Source organism: Sorex fumeus, unplaced genomic scaffold (assembly GCF_029834395.1).
Source record: "Sorex fumeus unplaced genomic scaffold, SorFum_2.1 ptg000098l, whole genome shotgun sequence".
Classification (NCBI taxonomy): Eukaryota; Metazoa; Chordata; class Mammalia; order Eulipotyphla; family Soricidae; genus Sorex; species Sorex fumeus.
The window spans coordinates 48,750,319-48,770,509 of NW_026606155.1; the positions used below are offsets into that span (position 1 = coordinate 48,750,319).

A 20,191-nucleotide genomic window follows, 5' to 3' on the forward strand; every position below is an offset into this window, starting at 1 on the left:
ATTGGAAGCTTTGAGGAAACACATACTAGCCCACATTAGATTGTATGTGCTAGTCAAAACTGTGAGAGAGGTTAATATTTCCAATAAAAAAGTACACACCTGTGATTAGTGACTGAAGGATAGAGCCACGAGGAATACTAGCAATTAGTAACAGGAAGTGTGTAAGAGAGACTTTAATACGTTTTAGAGTTAAACAGAAGAATATTCAGGAACCAGAAATATAGTACAGAGGTATTTTATTTGCTTTGCATGGACCCACCACAGTGAACTTCCCAGCTCTGCACAAGATCCTCTAAGCACCACCAGGAGTGATTCCTGAATACCACAGAACCAGAACAAAACACAGCTGGGAGTATATAAACAAATAAACAAACATTAAGGAAAGTTTAGTACCCATAGAATTTAAAGACAGCTGGCTTGAGTCTGGTGAACAGGTTATACAAGTATCCATTCTTAAAAAAACAATGACTTAAGATTTGCTACTAAAATTGAGAATGAAAACACTCTGAACTAAAATTAGTTCATTATTCAGATTCAGTATATTTACCTATAATGCAGTTGTTAAATTATTATAGTCATACAAATAATTGTTTTATTCTTTCAGGAGTCCACATTAGAAAGAGTGTATTTTTATTTTCTTCTTGCAAATGAACAGTCTTTCTTCAAAGTGCTACAATGGGGGAACCCTGAAGGAAATACTTCTCTGGATTTAAGTAATTAGACAGACATATAGGGAAAGACACTAGAGGCAGATTGCCAGCTGCAAGTTTCTTGTTGCACTCTTAAAATAGAATTGCTTTGCCATTTACCTCATCTTAGTTAAATTCTGTGCCCTGTTGATTAAAGAAGAAATTTCAAAATATGTAAAAACTCCAGGGGGTGGCCACAATGGCTCTTTACCTGGCCGCTCAGGTTCTGGGTGCACTCGTGTCGCTCCTCCAGCCAGGGCAGCCCGGGCGATGGGGCAGACAGTGGAGGAAACGAGGGCCACACCAGTTGATTGATCAGATGCCGTTTATTCCATTCTCCCCACTCTCCTGCCCCAGTCTCTCTGAGCCTCCCATTCTAGTCTCATACTGCTCCTCATTCCTGTCTCCTTCTTTCTCTCCCGCTCATCTCTCTGTGCTCCATCTCACAGCTTGGGCTCTCTCTCTCCACGTGCTTGCTCCTGTATTCTTCCACATTCTTTTCTCTCTGTCCCCCTTGCTAGCCTCTCCACAGTCCAGAACACCCTGCTCTCTCCCACTCTCTCCCCAGCTTTCTTGCCTCTGCCCCTCCCCTGCACTCTGGGCTGACATAGCACCCAGTCAGGTAGCAAAATCAACATAAGAAAGTCCTTCCTGAGGGTCCACCTAAAAGGTATTCTAAAGCCCTTCCTGAATGCCCCAGGAAAATATCTCCTAAGGTGTTTTTCTCCTTTTCTCAGTCCAATAACTACCAACATCTTAATACTAGTTATTTGTGTATAGACACAGTAAGAGATAACATTGAGGCTTGTAGGGCAGCTCTCCTGGAAACATCTTGCCACAGACTCAGACTACAGCTCAGGCTAGATTAATCATTCCTAACCCTAGCAGGGTCCAAATCTAATTATTACTTTTTGGATCATGACCGCATTTGTCCATGCCCAAGCTCTTAACTTATAGTTAAGCATTATGCCAGAGTAGCACATAGCTTACCGCTTGCCCTGGTTCCATCCAGTCCCTCATTGGGACCCTGCTTTGGGGGGGTGGTGGAGTGCAAGGACATAAGGGCAGCTGAGGCTTAGGTGAGAGAGCAGATACCTCAGCCCAGAAAATATCACTGAGAGTCACATTACAAAAGCATGTCTTCTTGTGTCCATACAAAAAGGATATTGCTCTGAATAAACTATGCAAAGGACTTAGGGAGAAGAGAAAAACAATATTTACAAGTCAACAGAGCACAAAGAAAGAAGTTACAAATAAACACAGAGGAATGGGAGCACTGTGATGGGAGCAACCCAATAAACCTAAACTACTTGAGGCTATGCAGGAAGGACTATGCAGTGCTATGCAGTGCTATCCTACAAAAATAGAATTTCTCTTGTGATTAGAAAAGTCTGTGTAAACTCTGAGTAGCACATTTTTCAACTCACAGTAAATGGCAAGCTTTCTGCAACCTCAGTAAACACATTAGGAAAAGATTTTGCAAGGATATTCAAAGCAAATGCTCAAGAAATGAGAAAACTAAAGTGGAGATCTTCTATTTCTTAGTAATACACACTAAGAAATAAATCTGGGTTTAAGCAGTTGGTGTCCAAAATAGGTATCAGTTTTGTCTTTTTTATTTTTTCTATAGACTTATGTTTACATCTGTCTAGTTCATTTCACCTGAAGAATTTCACTTAACACTTAACATTTATTCTATGGTGCATGAATTATTGTTGCCTTTTATATTTTGAACTTAATTTCAGCTTCAATTGTTTTTTATTGTTGTTATTGCTTTGGGGCCACACCTGGCGATACTTAGGGGTTACTGCTGGCTCTCCACTCAGAAGTTATATTCAGGAATTACTCCTAGGAATGCTCAAGGGACAATATGGTATATCAGGGATTTAACCTGGGTCAACTGCATGCAAGGCAAGTGCCTTAGCTGCAATACTGTCGCTCAAGTTGCATTTCTCCTTCAGTTCTTGAAAGATAGGTGCCCTAGAGTATCCTACATTTTCTTTTTTTAAGCTTTAAACATATTGCCTTTTTCTTTGCATTATTTCAAGAATAGATAAGCTGGACCTCATACTGTATTATATGACTCTTGTTCCTTTTGATAATATCTCTTTAGAATTAGTTTTGAACAATTTGATTATGATGAACTTTTATATTTTTGTTCATTTTTGATGTACCTGGATTTTTGTGTAAACTAAAAAAGACAGCAGCAGTCTATCTCTCCTGCTGCCCACATTCGGCGGTCTCATGCTGGTTCCCCCACCCCAGGGAGGTTGATGGCAATGGGCAGGTGAAGGAAGGAAATGAGGGTCAGGCTGGGTGGTGTCAGTTGCAGTTTATTCCATACTCATCTCCATTCTCCTCTGATTCTCCTCCTACATCTTCCTCCCCCATGCTACTTTATTCTCCTCAATCCCCCTTCATTTTCCTTCTGGCTCTGGAATCTGGATCTGGATCCCCTTTCTCCTTCTCCTTCTGGAGTCTGGATACTGATCCCCCAGCCCACTCTTACAGTCTAGTTAAACCCAAAACCATGAGGGGTTGGAGTAACAATTACACATAGGTGTGGTCACAATCAATAGGGGTAAAGTTCTTTCCCTCTGGGAAAGCCACTTCTAGGACAGATACTCTCTCAGCAGGACAACCCACCCTAGAACAGAGTCCCCTGGGTGTGTTTCTCCTCTCCTTGTCCAACAAACATAAGACATAAGGAGAGGAGAAAGTCAATATTAACTTACAATACAATTTCAGTGTCCTAGAAGGATCTGACCTTACAAATTAGCAGATTCTGATTAGGGGAAAAAGCTGATTAATTGGTTGGGGTGGAAAGCATAGAAGTGGTTACAGATAAAAGAATGGGAGTGACTCAGGAGCACTGTGATAGGTGTAACCTGATAAACCTAAGCTCCTTGTGGCAAGGGAGAAAGGACAAAGCAATGTCATCCTACAAATTTCATTGACTTCCATATCTGTGGGTTCATAATTTTAATAAAATTAGAACATTTCTAATTAATGTGTCTTGAATGCTATTTTCTTTCCCTACTTTCCTTTGACACATTTAGTTCCAAATAGCACTGTAGCACTGTCCTCCCATTGTTCATCGATTTGCTCAAGTGGACCCAGTAACATCTTCATTGTGAGACTTGTTGTTACTGTGTTTGGCATATCGAATATGTCATGGAGAGCTTGCAAGGTTTGGCCGTGTGGGTGAGATACTCTCGGTAGCTTGCCAGGCTCTCTGAGAGGGGTGGGAGAATTGAACCTGGGTTGGCCAGATTGGCCGTGTACAAGGCAAAAGCCCTACCCGCTGTTCTGTGCTTTTGTTCCAGCCAAATAAAGCTACTTAAAAGTGTTATAGGACTGATTACTGATTTTATTTACTTGCTTTTGTTTTTGTTTGGGGGCCACACCTGGTGATGTTCAAGGATTACTCCTAGCTGTGCACTCAGGAATCACTCCTGATGGTGTCAGGAGAACATATATGATATCAGGGATCTAATTCATGTCATCTGCATGCAAGGAAATCACCCTACCCACTGTACTATCACTTTGGCCCCTATTTACATTTATTATGTCAGTTGCACTTCAATTTAAATAGTTTCTATTCTGTCTTCATATCCACTAGTTATTTCTCATGTAAGGACTATCTGCCTTGCACTTTTAGTATATCTTTATTTCACCCATCATACTTTTCATAAGTATGATGTAAATTCAATTTAAGTCTTCTTAAAATATTTTCTGTGTCTCTAGTTAATATTTTGAGCTATAAAATTTTGTTATGATAGCAGATTCAATGATACTTTATGATAAAACCTGTGTCAGTTATACTTAGTTTTGATACATTGCTTCTCCCATCACCTCAATTTACAAATCATTGTTTTCCTGCTTCTTTGTAAGCTTGGTAACCTGAGTGTGAGAACTCATGATGGGTGCTGGATACGTTTTTATTTTTATAAGTATTTCTGAGTCTTGGTGATTGGGGTAAAGGGTAAGGGAGAAGGCATAGTTGAATGGATTGGAAATATATTCATCACTTTGGTCTTGATCAGACTAGAATAGTGTTTGAAATAGAACTGATTATTCTCACAACTGAAGCAAGAATTTCCTAAGTTTACCAAGGACCTAGGGAATTTGGAGGCTTATCAGTTGTTCCATGTCCAGTGTCCCTTGTCCTGAGCATTGTTACATACATTCGCTGTCTCTCTTGTTCTTTCCCAGGTCCTGATTCGTTTCCTCAAATTCAAATTCAGTCTGTATTTTGAATTTGCTGAATGCTTGAGGACATCCTGCAGATCTCTTTATTTGTACCTCTCTGCTAGCATTCAACTGTGTGTCTTCTAACTGCCTTTGGCTTGGTCAAACTATCAGCTCTATTTTCCCAGCTCAGATTTCCCACCAGGATACCTCACCATTCTCTTGCACCATGGTCTATAAATTCTGGATGTAGCAGTTTTAGGGATCACTATATTTTATTCCCATCTCTCAATCATCTCTGTTATTACATGCTACCTAATGTATTGAATATCATTTTTTATATCTATTATGTGACTATTTTCAGATAAAGAATAGATGTGAATTTGTGTTTTACTCTTTTGACAGAAAGCAAAAGTAAATATTTTTGAGTCCATGTATTTCTAAGTTATTTATGTTAAAGTATAAAATAAGATAAATCATATTTTGATTTTGAATCTCTACAACCTTTGATTTCTATGTCCACTGGCTAAGTACTTTATTTTATAAATCTTGATTATTCAAGGAAACATAAAATTGTTAGGACGTGGATCGTGATCTCCCTTTAACAACAAAGAGACTCCAGAGATTGCAAACAGCACTTAATCACTTAATCACTTAACTTCCCATTAGTCATCGATTTGCTCGAGTGGGCGCCAGTAAGTAACGTCTCCATTGTCCCTGTCGCATGCTAGTGTAGCCCAATGGCATCTGTTCGCTCCGGGAGCATGAAAGGCCTCAAACCGATCGTTCATGACCTTGACGAAGAAGTCTGACCATCTGGTAGGTGGGTGGCCACGCGGTCTTTTGACATCCCGTGGAATCCAGTCGGTAACAGCTCTAGTCCAGCCATCATCTTTAAATCTCATTACGTGACCAGCCCATCTGATTTTCGACACCTTGGCAAATGAGACAGCGTCCCTGATTCTTGATTGTCGACAAATGTCAGAACTCTGGATTCTTTCTCTCATTTGAGTGAAACGTGATATTCCAAGCATAGCTCTTTCTATTCTTCTTTGGGAGACCTGAATAGCGTTCTCATCTTGTTTGCGTAGGGCCCAGGTCTCTGAGGCATATGTTAATGCAGGAAGAACAGTGGAATCAAAGAGATGTGCCTGGAGCCGGAGGTTCTACGTCCTCTTAGCTATTTCTTAGACGTTCTTGAAGGCGTTCCAAGCCGCTCTCTTCCTCCTGCGCAGCTCGGGTGCCAGGTCATTGCAAACAGCAAGCAAGGTTTATTGTAAGATTGGCTAGCCAGGGTCGAGCCGCCTACACAGACACGCAGGTCAGATAGGTTAGGCAAGACCCCAAACTTCTTCAAAGGGAATCTTATATAGACCTTCACAGCAGAGCCCGCACATTTCATAGCCAATAGATTTGTAACAACATATACTTTCTTAACCAATCCATTTGAAAGTACATCACTCCTTAGCCTATAGATTCAAAGATCAGCATTTGTTTACATGGGCATTGTGGCTAGTGGGTATCTCATAACTCAAACATCTGGTTATCTTCCATGTCCACTCAGATCCCGCAATTTACAGCTCAGGACACCTGCATTCCAGTGGAGGGGGATGAGGGGAGAGTTACCAGAGGAGAGGCAGATAAGGTAGAGTCAACAGAGGAAGCAAGATTTACATCCCAATTAGGAAGAGTCAACAAATAGAGAAAGAATTTTCATCTCAAGGCTTTACTAGGGAGGGGCAAGATTTACATCTCAGAGGTCCCAACTACATAAACCTGCAACTGTATTAAGGTTTTTTGTATTTTTAAATTTTTTTGGCATTTCAATACTTTTAAAAACATTTATAACTTCAGATTTGGAAATACATTTACATTGGCAATAATAGCTACCAGAAATTTGTGGTACCAACTAAACAAACTGTATTACCATATAAATTAATTTGTGAGAAATCTCAATATTATTTGTATATAACTTTGTAGCATTCTAGAATGTCTCAATTCAAATGAAAAGGAGGTATCTTACATCTTGGAGTTTTAAATAGCATATAAGTGATTTTTGAGCTGCTAGCTCATTGACACCTTTGTTGTTTTATTTTTTTGAGTTAACATACCTTTAAATTAGTTCAGCCATAAATCATTTAAAACATAAACCTTTCAAAAATAACTTTCAAATTCTTTTGTTTGACTGTGTCAAATTAATTTGCTTACTTGAAAATACAATTATTGTGTAACATTTCTCAGAGCATGAAATTTATCTTTATGAAACCTATTTCACATTTTTCCAGAATTAATTTAGCATGTTTAGTATTTGAGATGAAATTAATTTTGCTGCATTTGGAAAGTAAAATTAACATAGTGGCAAATTTGGATAAAATTTCAATTTATACATGAATATTGTCTCGCTTTATCATGCACCAAAAAATATTTAATTATCTTTTTAAATGATTTACTGTTTTCATAGTATATGAAAGTATATTTAATGAAAATATTTCAAGTATATTCAGCGAGAGAAGTAGAACAACACTAAGCAACACAAAATAGTATCCTACTGTTTTTTAGTTATAGCATAAAGGAAATCTAGAGACCTACTTTTCTATTTACTTTTATAATTTTGAAAATGCATATTAGTCAATGTATTTAAATCACACAAACTCTTTGAAAAGTTCCCTCGTATACTGAATATCAGTCCGTACTTTGAATTTGCTGAATGCTTGAGGACATCCTGCAGATCTCTTTATCTGTACCTCTTTACCAGCATTCAACTGTGTGTCCTCTAGCTGCCTTTGACTTGGATAAATTCTCAGTTCTATTTCCTCAACTTAGATTTCCCACCAGGCTACACCATTGTTCTCTCGCACCATGGTCTATAAATTCTGCTGTCTTTATGTTTATCTAACATAATAGTTGGGAAAATATTATTCTCTTAGTAGAATTTTCAGACTGATATAGATACTACCTAGCATGCTGAACAAAGTTCTGGTGCAATTATCTAGGCATGATGATAGCAATTGAAATAAGCATTGAAATCATGTTGTAATTGCAACTCACAATATAACGTATTTATTTCTCTTTGCCAATAGCTAAATGTCTCATATTATTATTTCAGATTAAAAGTTTTAACAGACAAGTGACATTTATCTAGTATGTTGGATTAGAAGACACTCTAAATTTGAAATTCATTGTTAATATTTACAAAACTTTGCAGGAAAAAGCTAGATTACTTTAATTATTATTATTATGACTCTTTTCAAATATTTTAGTAAGACTTAAAGATAGTTAAATTACTTGCTAAACTGGTAACAATATATAAGCACAGTTAATAACGTTAATAACTATTTTCAAATTTATTTATATTCTGAAGTTTTTCTGAATGATGCCATTGCCCATTTTTCAACTCCTCCTTGGCTTTGCAATTGGTCTTACCAGTAATAATCAGGTTGACACTCTTCTTTCAGGAAGAAAATATCTTGTGAACATTTGCACAAGGTACTATATCACTAAAGTCAGAGCATCAGAAATATATTGTATTGTTGGACTCCCTCCTCATATTTTTCTTCTTTTTTACTGAGAAATTATATTTAAGCATGTTTTTCTAATCTTATAGATGTATTTGCCTCTACATTTACATAAATATTTAAATTCTTTAAGACATTTCATCTATGAAAGAAACTACCAATGAATTGAAATAATTTTGTGTTGTACAATTCTAATACAGAAGCCCATATACATTTTTTCAACATGATTTACCTATCAAGTGTTAATTTTTGATCATGTAGTGTTTCCTACATAATAACTTTGTCAAGTTGTACATACATACTGTGAAACATTAATTTTTAACATGTCATTTTAGTTAAAGCAAACATTATAAGAAAATTTAAAAGATCATATTGAAGAATAGGTTTTGTATAACTTGATCTCTTTTACTTTATTCTATTCTTAGTGAATCAAGATAGTTTTTATTAAATGAAACTTATTTAGAAAGATGTTACATGAGAGAAGGAAAGGAAGGTCATGTTCAAGAGAGAACACAGGTTTTTCCAAAGTGGGAATAAACAAGCAAAGAGGCATAGCAACAAGTGGGTGAGATACGTGTTCATGGACTTAGAGAGCAAGCCTTGATTTCTCTTTCAGAAGATGTAAATTTCATTTTTTCCCTGAACATCTAGATAAAATTAATTTCTTCAGGCTATAAAATCAAATGCATTTGAAAAATACTGAACAGAAAAGGAACAATGTTTTATTACTGTAATGTAATACTAGTCAGAATCATGATGTTTCTTCCTAAAATGTGACATAATTTAATCTATGAAACAAGAAAGCATTTCTTAAATGAATATAATTCAGATTGTTTTATTTGCATACAGAACACATCTTCCAAGTTGAAATACATCAGAGCTGTTATGGTTTCTTGTTGATGCTTGGGCAAAAGATATTTTTTATCAGTGACATTTTTTAAAACATATTTGATGTTTGGTCAAATGCTTTATTCTAATTTCAGTCCTATTTATTTTATTTTTATTATCATCCTTTTAGCTGAAAGCAATAAACAGAAAAATGTATACCTCTAGGACTCAATCTAGAAGTCATTCAGGATCTACTAGAATCTATAAATATTATTGTAGCACTTCAGATATCATCATTAAAATTCAGAGCATGTACAGAAAAATACAAAAAATATTTCTTTTTGATAATCAAGATGAGTTTAGAAACAGCAGTACATATCTTTTCAACAGCTTAACTGCTGTGGAAATTAAAAGGAAGCAAATATATTACGTGGGATCTTCATTTGTCCTTTTTTCCACTGCCTCTATTTCTTTCTATTCTTCCAGTAAGAATGAATTAAGTAAAAATAATTTTGTACTTTAAAAAAATAAAAGCAATGGGTATATTATCCACTCACTTATATATAATTAAATGGATGATCTGTTTACCCCCAAGTCTATTTGTCTAGCATCCTTCCCAATGAAAGGATTATGACTTCTGCCTCATCGGATTAAGTTTCAAGTGTGAGCAGCTACAGGACAGTCTAATTTACTCTTCTCAGTCTCCTCAACAACCTCTCACCTCTGCACAAAGCATATAAGAGTGACTACCCATTGCCACAGATACATTCTGAGCCCTGGATTTTACTCCACAACAGTGTTTATCCCTTTCCTTTTGTACTCCTTCCTTTAAAATTAAAATCATTGGTATCTTAAAAATCTTGAAGTTTCTTCTTTACTATACCAAATTTTCCTGAATAAAGCATTCTTATTCTGGCTTTATTTCTGAATTACAGTTTAAGTGGAAGGAAGAAATTTCCTCTTCATTCCAATCAGTTAAAATAACTGCATAAGAGGACTCATATGAAGGCAACCCTCCACTTTTGTTCAGTAAATGATAAGCCTTGTGCCTAGAGTGGGAAAATGTTGGTTTTATGGAATCAAACGCCTCTGAGCTTTAATCTTTGAGTTCTGACTTTCTCCAAGATAATATTCAGCTCATGTTGTTATCTTTAGGAAAGAAGACTCAGCAAACTAAAAAGGGAGTGAGGACAAACTTTGATTTTGCTCACTGATTCTTTACCAGATAAGCTATACATATCAAAAGAATGAAACACTTTTTTAAAAAAATGCATTCCAAAATGTTCATTTAAAAATAAATATTTTTATGATTTATTATCAATAAATGTTTAATTTGTATACTTAAACACCTTCTACCCCGTGGTTTTGTAAAATTTTCTTGGGTGAAAAGGACAATCACTTAAGTTTTTTTTCAGATATCTCCTTTCAAAACAGTAGTGAAAGTCAAATGTAAATTATTTCTAGAAATTCAAAGTAATTTTACATTATTCTGAGGATTGAAAATGTTGATATTTCTGCACTTGTTTCTAGGTGGTTTGACCCCATTCCCTTCTTTCTTTTAGCTCTAATGTTGGGTACATTCAGAGAAAAAACTGAAAATCTTGGCATTTTTTTTTGTTTGCTTGGGGTCCATATTCCAAGTGATACCTCTTGCTCTGTGATACCAGGAGCTTTGGAATTGCTCCTGGCGGTACTTGATGAACCATGTAGTCTGGAAGTGAACCCAGCTCTCACAATGCTCTAAGACCTTTAAACTATTCCTTTGACCCTGAAAAGTCTTTAATGCATATATTTCATCATATGTAAGCATTTCAACATAAGTAAACACAACACCTTCTCTACAAAAGTTGAAAATACTAAACTTACCAAATTTAAAATACTAATTTACCAAACCTTTTTCTCTTATATCATAAAATTTATTTAATTCTTAACTATGTTGAAATGAGAGACAGACACTGAGAAAAAATTGGAAACTAATACTTCTGGTCACTAAGACATTTCAACTGGAAAAATAACAATAACATACAGAAAATTTTAGATAAATTTCTCAGAAGTAATGTATATTTTAGACAGTCACTGCAAAATATGCAATTAAGGGCAACGTTAAAATAGCTTCAAAGACAATTGTAGCACTGTAGCACTGTCCTCTCGTTGTTCATCAATTTCCTTGAGTGGGCACCAGTAACATCTCAGAACAAATTGTAAGACTTGTTGTTACTGTTTTTGACATATCAAATATGTCACAGGTCGCTTGCCAGGTTTTGCCGTGTGCATGAGATACTCTCAGTAGCTTGCTGGGCTCTATGAGAGGGATGGAAGAATGGAACCCGGGTTGGCTGCGTGCAAGGCAAACACCCTACCCATTGTGCTATCGCTCCAGCCTCAGGAAGAATAAAAAGACTAAAATTGAAAAATTAAATTTAAATTAAAATTTTGGTAACATTTTTTATAAAAATGGGTTGCATTCTGAGTTTTTCCAATGTAGTAAGACTATAGAATTAGAAATTAGAATTAGAATTAGCAATTAGAAATTAGCAATTAGAAATGCACTATCAGCTTAATAGTACAAACAGCTTTTTCTTCATTTTTATTTGGAAAGGCAAAAATAGAAACTTCATTTGGAGACTCAGAAATTTCCTTCTGAGAATATAATCCCAGATACATCGACTGCCGTTTAATATCAAAAGAATAAAATGAACTATGAGAGAATACAGTTGTTAGGGCACTTATCTAGTATGCTCCCAACTTGGTTCCATCCATGGCACCACATGGACTCCCAAGAATTGCATGTAGCCCGGTAGACCTTGAAGCACCTCCATTGTGGCCTTAGTGGTCTCTGACTCCACGTGCTCAATCTTCAAAATAACGTGGCCCCCAAGTACTGCTAGTATGGCCTTGGTTGCCACCAGCACTGACCATCAGACTGTCAGGTTTCTACAGCCAAGCTCATTCTCACTGAGAGATTACTAAGGTTCCACTGAGCACTGTTTGGGAGGCCCCTAGCACCTCACTCCCAAAATAATTTAATTGTTTTGCTGGAAGCAACAAATAATTAGGATATAATAAAAAAATTATGAATCTTTTCCTATTAAAATACAAAGATAAAACTTGCACATTATCCTTATACTGACATTGTACATTGTATCACTTGATCACTTGACTTCCCATTAATCGTCGATTTGCTCGAGCGGGCGCCAGTAACGTCTCCATTTGTCCCTGTTGCATGCCAGTGTAGCCCAATGGCATCTGTTCATTCTAGGAACCGAAGAACCTCAAACCGATCGTTCATGATCTTGATGAAGAAGTCTGACCATCTGGTAGGTGGGCGGCCATGCGGTTTTTGACGTCCTGTGGAATCCAGTTGGTAACGGCTCTAGTCCAGTTGTCATCTCTAAATCTCATTACGTGACCAGTCCATCTGATTTTTGATGCCTTGGCAAACGAGACAGTGTCCCTGATTCTTGATTGTCAACGGAGGTCGGAACTCCGGATTCTTTCTCACATTTGAGTGAAGCGTGATACTCCAAGCTTAGCTCTTTCAGTTCCTCTTTGGGAGACCCGGATAGCGTTCTCATTCTGTTTGCATAGGGCCCAGGTCTCTAAGGCGTATGTTAATGCAGGAAGAAGAGTGGAATCAAAGAGGTGTGCCTGGAGCCAGAGGTTCTTTATCCTCTTAGCTATTTCTTCGAGGCTCTTGAAGGCGTTCCAAGCTGCTCTCTTCCTCCTGCGCAATTCAGGTGCCAGGTCATTTGTCATGTTGACTTATCAACCTAGGTACACGTAACTGTTGCATTCAGAGATGGTCGTTCCGTTGAGAGCAAATGGAGTGTCAGGAACGAGGCTGTTTCTTATAAACATTGTCTTCGTGAGATTCAGCTGTGGTCTGACCTTTCCACACTCACAGATGAAGTGGGCCAGCATTTGTGCCACTTGGCTAATGTTTGGTGTTATTAGAAAAATGTCATCAGCAAAGCATAGGTGGTGTAGTTGCCGACCATCTATCTTCACTCCCATTTCTTCCCAATCCAGTCGTTGCATGATGTTCTCGAGGGTGGCACTGAAGAGTTTCAGTGAAACGGTATCACCCTGCCGAACCCTGCTCTTGACATGGATGCTCACTTCTTTGTAGAATGGTGAGATCCTCGTAGTGAATCCGTAATACAGCTCACAGAGGATCCTTATGTATTGAGTTTGAATGCCCTGATTAGCTAGGGCTTCAATGACTGCTTCTCTCTCAACAGAATCAAAGGCCTTCTTTAAATCAATGAATGTGAGACAGAGCGGCATCTTGAGCTCCCGAGAAACCTCAATGAGCTTGGTTATTGCGTGGATATGGTCGATGGTGCTGAATCCTTTGCGGAACCCGGCTTGCTCGCATGGTTGTCCTTCATCTAGTGTTCTGCCAATCCTATTTAGGATGACTTGAGTGAACAGCTTGTAGATGACAGACAATAGGCAGATTGGGCGATAGTTGCCAATGTCGTGGACGTCTCCCTTCTTGTACAGTAGTACGGTCCTGCTGGTTTTCCATTGGGACGGAAACTTGCATTCAGACAGGTAGCGTGTGAAGAGCCGAGCCTGCATATTGATGAGTACTGACAGCAGGTTCTTCAGGTGTTCAGGTCTGACCTTGTCTGGGCCGGGTGTTGTTCGTTTCTTTACCAACGAAATGGTGTGTCAGATTTTGGAAGGGAGAACATTGGGAATAACATATCCATCCTGTGGATTCTTTATACGTTGTATAAAGAATTTATTATAAAGAACTGATTTTAGTAACCTATCCTTTCAATCTTTATATATTAAGCCTCTGGATAAATTGCTATTTTAGACACATGAAATTTAAAGATCTGCCGCTAAACATTACACAGAAGTAGACCCATAAATATCTGCACGTGTTTTAAAATGAAGGGTCAAAATGAAGTCATAGAGAAAAATCATAATAATATATAGGAGATATGTTGTTATGACCTGTTGGCTGTGCATGCAAGAGTGCAAACAATATCATAGAGGTTTATTGAAGTCCTTTATCTGGGCTTTATGATAATTATAGAGAACCCAGAACTGATTGATTCCTTAAAACATTTCTAGAAAATCAATGTTATATGTTTAGAGAAAATTGTAGGGAACTATTTTAGAGAAACACTCTCATATAAAGTGTTTTCCTTATCACCAAATATAAACACAGATAGGGTTTGTCCTAGTTATTTTTGTATTATTAAATTTACTTTGCTCTTTAATTCAACACAAAGTTTATATGGTGAAAAATAAATATTTTTTGTATTTAAGTATGTTCTAAATATTTGTATTTAAGTATTTGTTCTTAAATTCAATACAAATTTTATGTTGTGAAAAATAAAATAATAGTTTACAAGGAAATCCAGTGTTAGATTTTATTAGGAAATAATGTACTTTGTACTTATCTTCGTACTAACAATTTGTGAAGACCATAAGAACAAGTGACATTGATAATTTTAGATATGGTGCCTCAATTTCTCAATAGAAACTCATCTTTAAATCGAATTTCTACATTTAGGTTTGTTTCATTCATATTTTAGCTAATTTTTGAAGGTATTCGAGGTCCTGGAATAGAAGGTGATATTGCCATTGATGATGTGTCAATTGCAGAGGGAGAATGTGCTAAACAAGACCTAACGACCAAGAGTGAGTATTCCTTCTTGTATTGGTTTGATATAATGCTAATGTAAGATAATTTTAATTGTATTAATATATTAAAATTTTAAGACTATTTTATGTTTGCTTATTAGAAATTTCTTTTTTGTATTCCTTTTTGGTTTTTGAGTCAAAGCCAGTGGTTCTCATTGCTTACTCTTGGCTCTCTGCTCAAGTGTCACTCCTGGTGCTACGTGGGGTCCAAATATCATGTAGGGTATTGAACACAGGTTGGTTTTATAAAAGGCAAGAAATTTATCTGCGTGACCCAAAAATTGTTTATAGATAAGATCTTAACATTTTGAACATATTTATAAAATCAAAGTATGAAATTTTCTGTATTTCTGGCCTGAGATAAAATAAACATAATTTTTATCTGAATTTTTGTGCGGCAAGAACACTTTGATTTTTAATTAAGATTTGTAGTAATTTAATATATAGAATAAATTTGAATATGTATTTTTATTAAAGCATTTACCTAAGACACTCAGCATATTTTTATATAAATATTTGTTATTATTTTCCAAAAGGGCTGGAGCGATAGCACAGCAGTAGGGCGTTTGCCTTGCATGCAGCCAACATGGCCGACCCGAGTTTGATTCCTCCGCCCCTCTCGGAGAGCCATGCAAGCTAACAAGAGTATCTCGCCTGCACAGCAGAGCCTGGCAAGCTACCCGTGATGTATTCGATATGCCATACACAGTAACAACAAAAAGTCTCCAATGGAGACGTTACTGGGCCCGCTTAAGCAAATCGATGAACAACGGGAGGACAGTGACAGTGACAGTGATTTTCCAAACAGAATTTTTAAATTTTTAAATACATTTGCTAGGTCAAACTTTGCCCATCACCTTAACAGATTCAGATACAGTGTCATGAAGCATATTGCATGTGGGCATATGTGGATAAAAATATTGTGTACTAGTCTTTATTTTCAGAGAATTAATCTCTTTATGTACTGAATATTTATTAGTAACTTTGTTTTAATTTTAACTAGTTTAATTAGATGTTCACAAATTTTACTGTAAATAGATTTTCAATAAAAATTAGAAGTTATAAATAATAGAAACATCTCAATGATAACTTGGACTGCTTATCAATCTGCTTTTTCATATTGTCCATTTGAAGTTGATAAATATGAAATACTTCCTATTAAAATATCCTGAAATCGGGGATAGAAAGATAGTACAGCAGGCAGGGTGCTTGCCTTTCATGTAGTAAACCTAGGTTTGATCCCTAAAATCCCCATATAATCTCCAGCATTGCCAGGAGTGATTTCTGAGTGCAAAGTCAGAAATAAACTCTGGAGTAAGCCCTGAGCACCAACCGGTGTGGCCCTACCCCCCTCCCCAATAATTCCTCAAATTGAAGGGTTTTCATAAGTTCACCTGGAAATTTTATATTTGCTATAATATAAAGATATAATTAATCTAAATTTACACAGTTTATCAATTATTAAGCATCTATAAAGGGAACATAAAAATCCTTTTTTGTAGAGCAAATCAATCTTTGTTAACTGAGTAATTTTGATGAGAAATTGTATCATGCTGAATGTTGAAATTCAAATTTGTATAACTGCCCAGTGATTGCTTATATGAACTGAATTGACTCTATTTTTTTTATGTATTCCAAATACAAAATCTAAAACTGTGAGAGTGAGCCATTGTGGTCATAATTTTCACTTCCTTCACATTACAGTTAGTTTTTTTCAGTAACAAATTTGTAAAAATCTCTCATGTGTCTGTTAATTTGCTTTAGAAAATGAGTAGAAGACCTTCATTTCATACCCAAATGAAGGTCTGTCAAATGCACAGAATAGCATAGATTCATTCTTGTAAGAAGAGAATAGGATTTGTTCTTACAATATAGATCAGTGACAGGTAACATCACAGTATCTGAAGATAGTGAAGATTCTCTACTGAAGTTTTTGATCAGCACTAATTTCTTTTTAAATACAAACCAAATTGAAGATGCTCGAAGAAGTTGGAAATATCCTCTTCCTACAATGTCTGATTTCCCGTCATTGCAAACAATAAATAGAACTGTGGCCCATACTATCTAAAGCTGAGATAATCATTTATTTTCAAAACCCAGCTTTTTGCTAGGTTATGACCATTTACATTAAGGTTGGGGTTAAGGAATTACTATTTTTGATAGTGTTAGTTTGCTAGGTCGTAAATTTTTCTAGGAGTTGGCAAGAAACTTTATCAATTACATTAGTAATCTCAATGTTGAAGGGATTTTTTTAAAGTTACTTACTTTTAAAGTTAGTGCACCTAAAAATTAGATATTGGATTGGGACCAGAGAGATAGAAATATGGGTAAGGCCTGCATGTGGCCAATCCAGGTAGATCCCCAGGACCACGTATGGTTTCTCAAGCCCAACCAGAAATGATCTCCTATAACAGAGTCATGAGCATACCAGGTATGGCTGAAAAATAAAGAGTAAGACCAAAAAAAAAAAAAAAGAAAAGGAAAAAGAGCAAAGGAGAAATTGGAGAAATTAGATTTTGGATTGATCTAAATGTATATAATTCACTGTTAGCAGTTATTAATTTCTATACCAATAAAAATATCTTCACATTTTCATTTAGAATCATTTTTTATCAGTTCTTAAACTGATATTTTCTAAAAGCCTGGATGGGGGAAAGCATGACTTTTAAGGATTTCAGATTATTTTCTATATGTGCATGGTTTCATGTGGCTAGCTGAACCTGGAGGTCAGCACAAAGCCACAGAAATGTCTTCTGATATACTCGATGTTTTATAGCATATTTTATAGCACGTTTATTATATAGCATATTTTATTAAAATATAAGATAATTTAAATGTGCATATATTTTCATTTTGTCAAATAGCTGATGAAATAATTATTTGTTAAGCCTTTTTGAAAATTAGCTTATAAAATGAACCTCCAAACTGGTTTCGGTTTACTAAATTGTGTTATTAGATCATTATATTGAAAGCTATGCTTCTTTTATTTGTTTGGCATTTATTTTCTTCATCTCTAGATTCTGTTGATGGTGCTGTTGGAATTTTAGTGCATATATGGATTTTTCCAGTTATCGTCCTCATCTCTATCTTAAGTCCTCGAAGGTGACCTTATCCTGGCAGAGGCTATAAAAGATTCACCAGGCACTGGCATGAAGAAAGAGTCTTTGTAAATGGACATTGAAAAAAACAAACTACCAAAGATTCCTCAACTGACTACTGACTCAAAAATAAAATAATAAAACAAAATTTTTTAAGCACTGGGGATTATTAAAAAAGACATCATGGAAGTATAACTTATTCCAAACTACATATAAAGATAACCTTGACCTGAGTAGTGAAGAGACCTTCAGGTGCTTTTGTGGCTAAAAGATTACAGCATCATCTGGTCATCTGGTTGAACTCTGGAAAAAAAAAGCTATAGAAATCCTTGTCAAAGCACAAAGTCATGGCTGGTTTTGTTTCAAATGAATAGTTTGCTTGTTACCATGGAAACCTAATGGCCTGCCAACAAAAACCTCACTGTAAACAGGGTACGTGAAGAGCTGGCATTTATTTTCCTTTCAAGAGGGTTTTTCGTAGAGAATTAAATAAATGTAGGCCCTTTTACCTTTGGTTGTTACCCTTCCTTGAAAATAACCTGAACTCAGAATGATTTAAAACACTCATGTTCCTCCTAGCCTCTCCCCGTCCCACCTTGGTTGTTATTATTTGTTTTCCTCCATGGCTAAGCTAGATAACTGTATGCTGTCTCTTTTTGCATGCACTACTATCCAGGACGGTAAACCTGGGCTTACATAATTACACAGGCTTATCGGAGTTTGCTTGCAGCCACTTGAACACTCAAACTAAGTCATCTGTTCCAACGAAGAAACCAAACACCATCTTTTATAAATTGCCATGGAAACCAAGTGCCTTCAATGAAACAAGCCTGACTAATTTTCAACTCAGAAGCTTGCACTGCTAAGAGTGGTTTGTGTAAAACTATTTTATAAGCAAACTACAGAGCCTAAATGTGCAAATTACAGGCAAAACAACAAAGCCGCTTCTGAAGAAGAAAGGACCACAGCTGCTGCGTAAGCCCATGCAGATGAGATATTTATTGTTTGACCTAGACAGCCATGGCCTTTCGGCTTATTGTCCATTAAAAAATAACTTCCACTGAGACCAGACATGGGAGCAACACTTTTTCTTCCAGGTTACTAAATGGGTCAACCAGAGCCAAAGGTTGTTAAGATAATACTTAGAGCAGAAGATGGTAAAAAACAAGAGTGATTTCTCACTCTAGCCTCCATTTGAAATGAAATTGGCCCTAGCTTTAGAGGGAACAAGAATATGTGATTGCAGTGCATACAAACTCTACAGCGGAACTGGGCCTGAAAAATCTGGCTTTATTCTAAACACTGAGGGTAATATGCCTCTGCCCTTTAGTCAGACTCTGTGCAAATTGTGAAATATTATTTTATTATTTTACCAAGATTAAAAACACTTTTACAAAAAAACAAAAATCTGTAAAAATGATTTTGAGCTACCTGAGGACAAATCATACCTTTAACCAGCCAGTTTTCCAATGCATTGTAAATTTCACTTAAACCTGTTGGTTATGAAAATTTGAAGATCTTTTTCCTTAAATTATCTCAACTTTTAACTTCATTTAAAAAGACTTTTGTCTAAGGAAGAATATTATTATTATTATATGTTCTTTCAACACCCCAGGATTAAAAAGTGGATTATGCAAGTAATTGGGATATAAATAATAAATTATAACATTTGCAATTATTAATATTAAAAGCACAACAAGATGTAGTTGAAAATGACAAAGCTTGATTTTTTTAATAAATTCTGTAGAAATGTTTGTGCTAATTCAGTAATTCAACTTAAAAGATAATTTTACAGCTATGTTAAATAAAGCCTCTTTCCAGGTAAGGTATGAAAAGCAGTATGTGTGTTTGTTGAGCAATGTTTACTTATCACCAAAATAAGATTAGTTGCATAATTGATTTGTTATTTATGGGATACATTTTCTGTGTTTCATTCATATACAGTAATGTCTACAGAAAGAAATTATAAGAGGGACTCCCTGACACACTCTGCCATATTTTCAATATATGTAAAAATAATTTCAAATCTTTTAAAGTAAATCATGAAACAAAATAAACTTGAAATTTAATGCTGATTTTCAGAGTTAAAGAGGAGACTAGTCTGAATATCTAGTTAGTGATAGAGTTGAACTAAATCAACCCCTTTATATTAAATAGGATGAAAAATAAAGCATTAGAACTTCCTTGAATTCAAAAGCAAACATAT

General features: G+C 36.0%; 1 protein-coding gene across 1 annotated transcript in view; it reads left to right on the forward strand.

Moving 5' to 3' along the window:
- Positions 1 to 19,814, forward strand: part of MDGA2 (MAM domain containing glycosylphosphatidylinositol anchor 2) — an 873,366-nt gene extending 853,552 nt beyond the window's left edge. The window contains exons 16-17 of the mRNA XM_056133738.1: positions 14,779 to 14,884; positions 17,905 to 19,814. Of these exons, the coding sequence (XP_055989713.1) occupies positions 14,779 to 14,884; positions 17,905 to 17,993 (195 nt within the window). The 3' untranslated portion in view covers positions 17,994 to 19,814. The remainder of the gene's footprint in view (positions 1 to 14,778; positions 14,885 to 17,904) is intronic.
- Positions 19,815 to 20,191: the final 377 nt, after the last annotated feature.